Below are 9,726 nucleotides of genomic sequence, written 5' to 3'. Positions count from 1 at the left end.
CCGCGCCACTTCGGCTTAGGGCGGTCGTCGGAACGCAGTCCACGCCACCCCCCCACCACCCCCCCCCCCCAGTTCCAGGGAATTTAGCAAGTTTAAAAGTTACTCTAATCTTGCAAGGGAAACCCCCACTTTCTCAGCATTGTGGAGTGTGGTAACGGGGGAGAGTTTGCAGTTTAGGGCCTGTGCACTTCTCTCACAGACTCCAAAATTCCTGGAAGTTCCCGTAACCGTTGCTACAAACGGGGCTTTGAAGCAGGACGTCTGGGCTCTGCGGGTTAACTTCGCGGGGCACTCGGGCAGGCCGCCGCCCCCTCCTCCTCTGGGCGATTAGCACCTTTCCTGGGCAAGACCTCAACCCCCTGGGTGTGAAGCGTGTTCATTTTGCAATGCAAACACCATCACTCGGTTTATTGGTTTGTTATATCAGCCTCTGAAGCAGGCAATTATTGGTGTGAACATACACGTAAAAAAACGTAATTTTATCGAGTTACGAGTGTGCAACAGTGTAAACAGGTGGGAGTGCGGTTGCTGGAAGGTGTGCTGAGGACGACGCGGGTCAGCGGGCTGAGGGGTCTTCGGAAGGAGCAAGGATGCCTCAAACCCGGGAGGAGGCAGCAAAACTAAGCCTCAGAGCTGAAATGTCTGGTCCGTGTAAACTTTGGGACGTAAACTTTAGGCTCCGGGGCGGCTCCCTTCTGCTCTGGGAGCGTCCCTACCCGGCTGGGGCCCGGGGCGGAGGTCGGAAACGGCCCGGACCAATGCTTGTCCAGGCGGGGTCTGTGGCCGGGAGGGCCGAGTCCGGCCGGTCCCCCCACGGCGGGTGGGCTGCCTGCACTTGGACGCGCTCCCGTCCTGCTTTGGAAACTCCGTAGAAACAGAGTCTGCGACGCGCAGCAGGCCGGCTCCCCGTCTGCTCCTCCTCCGCGCGGGGCGGGGCCCGTTAGGCGCAAAAGGGCTTGCCCCCGGCCTTGGGCGCCGCCAGCAGCTCCTTGGCTGAGCCTGCGGACGGGGCGTCGTGGGGCGCGGAGGGCGGGAAAGCGCGCGCCAGGGGCGTCGTCAGCACGTTGGCACCTGCCCCCAGAGAGCGTCCCAGCGGTCCTGGGTCCAGGAGGGCGCCCTTGGCGGTGGCCCAGGCCTGGTTCAAAGTGCTGTGCCTGAGGATAGGGTCGTGAAAGACCCCATCCACCCAGTTTCTGAGACTGGTTACCGGGGAGTCCTGGTGCCTGTCCAGGGCACCAGTGGGGGCCGGGGCCGCAGGCGAGGACGACGCAGGAGCCAAGGAAGCGGCCGCAGGGGCAGCGGAGCCTTGGCGCTTCAGCATGCACGAGGGGAACTCAGTCTGGCTCAGGGCTGTGGCGGCCGCGGTAGCCGTGTGAGCCAGCGACCAGATGCGCGGCTTGGCCTCGAGGCCCGCCGTCGCCCCAGCCGGCGCAAAGCCCAGCTTGGCCTCGCAGGCCTGCGAGCCGCCCCCAGCGCCAGGCTGCTGCTCGGGCGCAGCCGCCGCGCTCCGGAGGCAGCTTCTGGCCCTCTCCAGGTCCTGGTCCAGGGCGGCCGCGCCACCGGCGGCCAGGGGCATCCGGAGGGTGCCGGAAGCCTCCTTTCCCGGGGCGCTTGGACCGTCAGGCGCGGCGGGGATGCGCTCCAGACCGCCGTCCAGGGGCTGGAAGGGCGGTTTCAGCTCGCACTCAGGGGGCTCCGCCTCCAGCGGGTCGAAATCCTCCAAGTCTGTGAGTTCTAGATCCTTCTCCCCTTTGCCCACCGTCTCTGCGCGGGGTAGAAAGAGGGGCCGGTGCAGGAAGAGAGGAAGGCGCTAGTCTGGACCTCACTCTTCCTTCCTAGCTCTGCGCACATGGTTATGGGCCCGACCCCCCGCCCCCAAGCTAGGAGAAGCACCTGTACCTCCCACCTGCTCCAGAACCCCAAGTGGTAACAAAGAAGCCTAGCGATTTCCTGCTCAAATCAATGGGGTGGGGGGTGGGGGCGGAGGGAGAGTGTGTCTATTGTTTTAAGCGTTATTTTGGATTTCTTTAAGCCTGTTCCCAGTTACTCCCGCAGGCCCCCAGGTCAGGGCCCCCATGGGTCAGCTCATTCATTTGTTGCCCGTGCCCTGACAGTTTGCTCTTACTACCCCAGGTTCAATGTCTTCAGAGGTCCCAGAACCCAAGAAGAAGGCACAGGGAGTCCCGGCCTCGGTGCCCCAGCCTTAGCATTGCAGGTCCCACCCACCTTCATTCTTGGTGCTCTTGAGGGGCTCCTCCCTGGCTTCCTCTTCGCCCCCCTCTTCCTCCTCGCCCTCCGCATAGGGTCGCTTCTCATCCGCGCATTTGTTCCTCGGGGGCCACGTCATCTTGTTCTCCTTCTTGAGGCGCCGGCGCGCGTTGGCGAACCAGGTGGACACCTGCGTGAGGGTCATCTTGGTGATGATGGCCAGCATGATCTTCTCGCCCTTGGTGGGGTACGGGTTCTTGCGGTGCTCCTGCAGCCAGGCCTTGAGCGTGCTGGTGGTCTCGCGCGTGGCGTTCTTCCGCCGCGTGCCGCTGTCCATGGTCCCGTACCTGGAGACAGGCTGGGCAATGGGGCGCTGGGCCGGGACCCTTGCGTCGCGGGCGGCGGGCCAAGGCCCAGGCAGGCTTTCAGTCCCCGTCGTGTGGGAGTGTTTTTATGGTGGTAAGACCTGGGTCAAACCCAGGCCCCTGGTTCCTCGCCACGGCCCACAGGCACAGCCTTTTGTGGCCCAAGATGTGTATATTTGATTCAACTTACAGGGAGCCTGGGCTCCTTCCTAGCCGGAGTGGAATGTGGGCTCAAGGCCTGGCCAGGTCTCTGTCACCCTACATAGACATCTATTTCTTCAGGTTCCTTTATGGGCCCCCTCGCCTACCCTTTTGATCCCCGAACCACACAAATGTGAACCCGACTATATAACAGCCGTGGGCAGGGGTGGTCATTAGTGTCCGTGGGGAGAAAGCGTCCAGACGGCTTATGTGGACTTCCTGCAGTTAAATTTATAATTGTCACCCTCCTCCCCCCAAGATGGGCCACGCGTCTCTGGATGAGCAGACTGGACTCCCCCTTCTGGTTCCCACCAAAGGGAAAGGTGGGCTGGGCTCTTGGGCAGAGGGAGGCGTCTGAAGCCTGGGCAGGGAGACTTGACAGCGGCCCAGAACCACAGTGCAGCGAGGGCTGTGAGGGTCCAGACAGCGAAGGGAGCGAGAGGGAGAGGCTGGGGACGCATTTGCCCAGTGGGGCAAGGCTTGCCAAGGGGGCGGGGCTCGGGAGTAGCGCAGGTCCGCTGAAACCTGACCCGAAATCCCTCCCCTAGCCGCCCAAACATTCACAGGGGGCGTGGGGCTGGTGGTGCGGAGTTTGACGACTGAATGGAGCGCGGGGGCCCGGGCGGGGGCAGTGAGGAGGGATTCTGTCCGCCGGTCCCTCACCTGTCGTAGGGGTACTGGCCCAGCGCCGGCTCGTAGGGGTAGTAGGCGGCGGCCGCAGCAGGCGCGAGGCCCGCATGCGCAGATCCCGGCGCGTCCTTGGAGTCGAAGCCATTCTGTAGGATCCCACGCGCCTGGGGTCGCAGCTTCCGGGAGGCGACCCAGCTCAACCCCAGCCCCCCAGGCCCCTTGGCTCTTGCACGCTTTGCACACACCCCTGGGCAGCCTCATAAGCCACCCCCACCCCCGGACTCTCTCTTGGGCCCAGGGAGCAAAGAAGCCTCAAGATGGGGAGAGAGGACGCGCAGAATTGGGGGGTGGTGGTCGGGGAGTAGGAGAGAGAAGAATGAGGTTGGAGGGAGAGGGGGGCAGAGGAGACAGGTGGGGGTTGGGAGACAGCAGGAGGGAGGACCCGGACCCAAGAAGAGGACCGACCGACCGCCCGCAGGGAGGAAGGAGGAGCGAGGGGGGAGACGAGCTGGGGGGAGGAGGGGGAAGGGAGCAGGGGAGGGCCAAGCGGTGGGGCACTGGGAGGGAGGAGGAGGGAGACCGGGAGGAGTGAAGGTAGGGAGCTCAGAGGAGGAAAGCGCGGGACGAGGGGCGGGCGCCGAGCTCGAGCTCCGAGGGCGGGCGGCGCTGGGAGGAACCCGGCCAGGAGGCTCCCCCTGCAGCGTGGGGTCCTGGGCACTTGCGCCCGCGCCGCGGGCTCCCTGGGAGGTGGGCTGGGCAAATCGGGGGCAGGGGCGTGGCGGGGCGGAGGAAGGCTTCAGACAATCCCCTCCCCTTACCAGCGAGTAGAAGGCGGACGCCTCGGAGCCGTAGGTCACGTAGTTGCCGTAGCCCTGCGAGCCGCCGTACGGGCCCCCGTACACCCCAAGCGCCGCGGCCGAGTTGAGCTCGTGGCGCGCGGTGGCCAGCAGCCGGCTCTCGTAGACCGGGCAGTAGACGGGCGCCTGGGCCGAGGCGGCGGGCCCCGAGTCGGCCAGCGTGCGGCCGCCGGACTCGCAGCACGTGCTCAGGGAGTTGGTGGTCATCAGGAACTGGGGGAGGGAGGGGCCGCGAGGAAGCGCCGGCGCCCGCGGGTGAGGGGGGCGCGCCGCCCAGGGGACCCTGCCCCACGGCCCGGGGCGTACTGCCGTCCACGCCGCGCGTTCCCTCCTGCCGCGAGCCACTGGGGGACCAGCCCTACCAGGCCCCGGAGTTTTCACACGCACCCCGGGTGTGTGGGTGTGTGTGGGGGGGGGGGTCCCAAGGCCGCGCACGCCCTCCTGTGCCACGCCGTCTCTCCTGGGGTGATGGTGAGGGTCAAAGAAAGCGGGAGACAAGGGGGGCCCGCACGTCAGAGTTTCTCGGTGCCCCTGCCCTCCCCGGGGCTGGGTGCAAGGAGCGCCTGGCACAGGCCCCGCTCTCTGGGAAGCGACCCCGGGTCGCTGGACAGCCTGCCAGCCGGCGTGTCCGGCCGCGTTCCCCGCACCCTCGCGGGGCCCCCTTACCTGGGGTGCGGAGGAATAGGGGTATCCAAACTGCGGGTAGGACATGGCGGGGCCGGCGGGGTCCTGCGCGTGGTCGCCCGCGTGGCGCGGCCACTGCTCCGGGGCCGCCGGCTCCTAGGCGCTGGGAGGGCGAAGCGGAAGAGCGGGTTAATTCATCCACGCGCCCCGCAAACTTTTCTAACCCGGCGGGAAAGTGAGCCGCGACGGCCGCACCGAGCCTTTTAGCCTCACGTTCCCGAGCCTCGAGGGGGCTCTGGGACCAGCCCGCCTCGCAGCGGCGACACAAATACATATTTTGCAAAAAAGGGAAAAAAAAAACACCGAGTTGCGCGAACCCGTCAAGTCAAATGTGCTTGGCTTTCAGCGGCGGGGGCGCTGACGTCAGCCCACGCCGCGCAGCTCGGCCGGGCCGCAGACGTGCGGGTCACTGGCGGCGGCCGGGCTGCGGGGCTGCGGGGCTGCGGGGCTGCGGGGCGGGGGCGCCGCGCGGGGCGAAGAGGCCACAACAGGCTCTGACAAATGAATTCCGTCCGTGGAGTCAATATCGCCCCCACGAATGCCGTTTCTCCTTAGTCACCGAGGATGGGAAGCACTTTTAATTAGAAATTAATTAATGAGCACCTGCGCCTGCCCGCCCCACTGTAATCATTAGTCTCAATTACAAATGAGACATGTGAAGGGACACACGAGCGAGTCTCCACCGAAGATGTAATCAACAGTTAAAATTAGCCGGGCGCTGGCGCAGGCGGCCGGGCCTCCGCGCCCCGCTCGGCGGCAGGTGCAGGAGGGCCGCTCCGCAGGCCCGCGCGCGACCCCGACTATTGTTTAACTGGCTCTCTGCTCGGCCTCCCGCCGGTTCGAACCCTGCTCCGGGGCGGGGAGTTCCAGAACCAGATGCGGCTGCCAGTGTGCGCGTCCGAAGGGCAACCTGCTCTCAGGTGTGTGGGTCCCGCGTCCTCCCCAGAGCCATCCACCGAGGCCTCCCCCAGAGCCATCCACTCCGGGCCTCGGTGGTCCAATTGCCGCGGGGCTCTGCGTCTGCCCGCCAGCCTGTCCCCCGGGAACGCCCCCCCCCCCCACCGCCCCCGCGCGTCCCACCCCCGGTCCTGTGAGTTCCTGCACAGCGAGCGGCCCTCCCTTTCCTCCTCCACCCCCTTCCGCGGCCGCCCTCCCAGCCTCCCCCTGCCCCTCGCGGCTGAACCCGGGACTGCCAGACAGCCCTGCGCGGTCCGGAGAGGAGGTTTCCGCCGCCCTGCTCCGGGGCCCCTCCCGCTGTGCTTGCTCCGCCCGGCGCCCCGCAGGGGAGGGAGCGCCGGGACGCCTTCCCCTGCCCGTTTTGCATAGCTCTGGGCCCGGGGCGTGCGGGGCAGTCTGGGGGCTGGGGGACAGCCGCGCGCCCTCTCCAGGACTTTCCATCGGGTCCCGGTCCTGGGACCCAGCTCGACTGCAAAGCGGAGGCCAGCACGCAGGCTGCAAATGGGCGCCCGGGCACCCCGAACTCGCTCCCCGCCTTTTATGCAGCCGCCCTCCGGGGACCTCCCGGCTCGCCCCTGCCGCTCTGCCCCGCTCGGCCTCCCGCGGTCGGCCGGCCGGGAGGGGAGCTGTGCGCGGCGGCGCTGTGCAGACTTGCTCGGAAAGATTCCTGGGTTCAGACCTGTGAATCGCCCCAGGGTCACCCTCTAATTAATGATGACGTTCTCGCCCTCTCCCCAGCTGCAAACCTGCCTCCCAGAAACGAAATCTGCCCGCTCTGACAGCTCGGTTGAAGGTGATTGATGACTGTCTGGAGACCACAGTACGCATCATATAATATCTGCTGCGTAATTGCTTTAATTTACAGATGAAAATACGAGCTCTCCGATCGCGCTGAACCACAGCCGGCCACGTCCGAGCTGCTTGCGAAGGAAAATCATCGGAAATAATGAATAGCCGCCCCATGCAAATTATTCAGACAGTTTAAGCGTCTGTAGCCGGGAGAGATATATAAAGAACACGAGTCAAATGACATTAATAATTGTTTCTGAATTCTGTATTGATCTCGTGGCGGCCGTGTTTATTTCTTTCTCACCTGAATTGCTAATATCACCTTCCTGTAAATAATAAGAAACTAGCCACCGGGGCTTCTGGGGCAGAAATGAATCTCTCAGTCGCTCTCCCTCTTCCTCCTCTGCTCCTCCCCTCCCCCACCCCCTCCTCCCAACTCCTTCCAGTTTCCCCGGCTTCTGCTGTGGCTTTTCTGAACATCCTCCTACTTTCCATTATTTATTGTTTACAAACAGCTCTCTCTCTCCTGGTAATGAGGTTTGGGCCACGGAGGGGCCCGAGCCACGGGTGGCCGAGGGGGCTCCGGGAGCAGCAATCCGGGGCAAAGATGCCTTCAGCCCCTTGTCCTCACCCCACTCCCAAGGCCCAACCCCAGCGATCGTGAGCGCTCGGCTGGCAGGGGGAGGACAGCCACCGCCCAGGTCCCAGCGGCACTGAGCCACCTCGCTCTGGCTTGCCGGGCAGCACACCCAGGCCTGCGCCCTGCCCTTCCTCACCCGGGCCACAGCTCGCGGGGAACGCCGCCCCCTGAACACGCCAACATTCATCTTGTGAGCAGCCTTCGGAGCCCGGAGCCCTGGAGGGCACAGCCCGTCAGTGGAGGCCTCAGGGGGGTCAAGGGCTTCCTTTGACCATCACTGCAACGTTTCCCTTTCCAGCCTGGGTCGTAAAAAGACGCCCCCAGTCCCCACCCGCTGGCCCGGTTCTCCCAGGCAACCTGGACTTCTAATCCAGAAATCAAGCTCACCGACTACTTTCCAAGGCCTCCGCTTCCCGCCGGCTCCAGGCCTGCCGCACCCTGGCGGCCACCCTGTCTGGGGAAGCTCGGTGCTGTCATGAGGAGCCTGGCGACCTTGTCCCGGCTCACCCAGGCCCCGCGACCCGATCCTGGATGCAGGGCTGGCCAGGCCTGTCTCCAGACTGGCGAACACCCCGGCATCTCGCTGACACCCTGCGCCGGGCTGAGGCCGGCCTCCTGCAACCGAGATACTTTCTGGGTTATCTTTGTCCCGGAGTAAATGCCGGAATAACTCTCCGAGTGCCCTTTCCCAAAAGGCTGAGCCTTGAGCTGAGGCCCCGGGGTTTCCCTCCCAGAGCGGGCAGAACGGGAGGGTCGGCATCTCAGGTACCATCAGCTAAATGCTCCTGCATAGACGCGCGTGCTGAACCCAAGTCCCTCCAGGGACCCTCGGTTCTAAATACACCCCCCAGAGGCTCCCCGGGGACCGAGCAGCGGCTCAGCTTGGGCGAGGTGCCCCCACCAGCCTGTTGAGTGCTGAAGGAGCCCAGGGCCAGGGGGCCTGAGGATGGTTAGCGCCCAACGTTAGAGGCCTATGGGTCGCTCTCTTCGCCCCGGGGGGTGCTGTAGGCCGCTGAGGGCCTCTGGGAGGTAGGCCGCTCCCTAACGTTCCACGCCGCCCCGCTCCCCGTGGGGCTTCGCTCCCGAGCCCCGCCGAGGCCAGGCGCTCCCCGCGGTTCCCCGAGTCGTCCCCCGGGGCCACCCCGTCCTCCGCACCGAGAGCCTCCCGGGGCTCGCTCCAGCCCGACGAAGTTGACCTCAGGCAGAGGGCGGAGGCTGGAGCGCGCGGAGCCGGGCGAGGGCCAGCCCTCGGGGCGCCGGTGCCCGCCCACTGCTTGCGGACACCCGGGCGGGGTGTGGCGCTGAAAGGCGTTCTGGGTGTCGCTGGCGCCGAGGTCGGCGGGTCACTCCTTCGCGGCCGGTCCTCCGGGTCTCACGCGAAGTGAGGCGGGCGAGCTGCAGGCAGGCGCGCGGAATCCTGCTCCCGAACCGCCTGCACCCCCCCCCACCCCCCACCGTTTCGCTCCGGTTCTCCCGCCGCGCCCCCGCCGCCCGCCCGCAGGGCGCCGCCCAAGCGGGAAAGGCGCGCGGTCGGGGCGTCCCGGGGCAGGCCCGGCTGCCCCGCGTCGGCCCCCAGCGCCCCGCGCCTCCCCCGCACCCCGTTTCCGCAACTTGCAGCGAACGCGGCCGCCTCTGGAGACCCCAGCGGCAGGCGGCAAACTTTGTGCCCTCCGGCGCAGGAGCGATCCCCGCAAAGTTTGTGCGGCCGAGCCCACTCCCTACCTGCGCTGGGGACGCGCCCACCCGCGCCGCTCGGGCGCCGGGGCCGCGGGGAGCAGCGCGCAGCCCGGGACGCACCGGGGAGTCGCCGCAGTCGCCGCCGCCCGCGCCCCTCGGCGGCCGCGCGGAGCCTCCGCCTCCCCGGAAGGGGGGAGGGGTCTCGGAGCCCCGGGGCGGGGGCGGGCGGCGGGGGACCTCGCCTACCTGCGGTGGCGCCCGGCCACTACCGGCCGCCCGCGAGGGCTCTGCGCGGCCGCTCGGCGCGCGCGCTCCGGCGGGGAGCAGGCGACAACTAATGGAGACATTTCCAGGCGGAGCACCTGGCGAGCGGAGCGCGCCGGCGTCCCCAGGCGCCGCGGTCGTCAGCCGAGCCCGCACCGGCGTGACGTGGGCGAGCGAGCGCGCTGCTCCCACCCGGCCGCCCATTAACGCTTTCCCCCGCGGGCGCCGCGCGCTCGCCAACTTTCCCCTCCGCCTGGCCCGCGCCCTGGGTGCGTGGGGCGTAGGGGCAGGCACGGGGGGCGTCCTGGGGCGGGGGCAGGGACGCCGGGCTCAGAGAAGACGGCGCCGCCACAACGGGGCGGCAGGAAGACAGGCCGCCTCCGTCCGGCCAGACCCTTCGGGGGGGCTGTTAGGCCGCCCTCCCCCGCGCCCCGCTGTCTTGGGCCAGAGGAAC

At 67.0% G+C, this 9,726-nt stretch overlaps 1 protein-coding gene and 1 long non-coding RNA gene across 3 annotated transcripts; both read right to left on the bottom strand.

The window, feature by feature from the left end:
- Nucleotides 1-293: 293 nt before the first annotated feature.
- IRX4 (iroquois homeobox 4) lies at nucleotides 294-4,988 on the bottom strand. 2 transcript variants are annotated; one of them, XM_042908518.1, is made up of 5 exons: nucleotides 4,928-4,988; nucleotides 4,223-4,474; nucleotides 3,438-3,580; nucleotides 2,227-2,555; nucleotides 294-1,764 (listed from the first exon to the last, which is right to left on the bottom strand). In XM_042908518.1, exons 1-5 carry the CDS (start codon nucleotides 4,970-4,972, stop codon nucleotides 941-943), a joined length of 1,593 nt encoding a protein of 530 aa, XP_042764452.1. In that variant the 5' UTR covers nucleotides 4,973-4,988; the 3' UTR covers nucleotides 294-940. The 2 variants fall into 2 exon arrangements, with proteins under 2 accessions (XP_042764452.1, XP_042764458.1); XM_042908524.1 differs by having other exon boundaries at nucleotides 3,438-3,550.
- Nucleotides 4,989-6,734: 1,746 nt separating this feature from the next.
- Nucleotides 6,735-8,714, bottom strand: LOC122202222. The gene is made up of 3 exons (XR_006194530.1): nucleotides 8,487-8,714; nucleotides 7,719-7,946; nucleotides 6,735-6,891 (listed from the first exon to the last, which is right to left on the bottom strand). It is a non-coding gene; the product is annotated as an uncharacterized LOC122202222 (long non-coding RNA).
- Between the last annotated feature and the right edge of the window lie 1,012 nt (nucleotides 8,715-9,726).

Source organism: Panthera leo, chromosome A1, assembly GCF_018350215.1.
Source record: "Panthera leo isolate Ple1 chromosome A1, P.leo_Ple1_pat1.1, whole genome shotgun sequence".
NCBI classification, from domain to species: Eukaryota; Metazoa; Chordata; class Mammalia; order Carnivora; family Felidae; genus Panthera; species Panthera leo.
The sequence above is the reverse complement of the archived record's forward strand: the minus strand, read 5'-3'. Positions and strand labels throughout refer to the sequence as shown.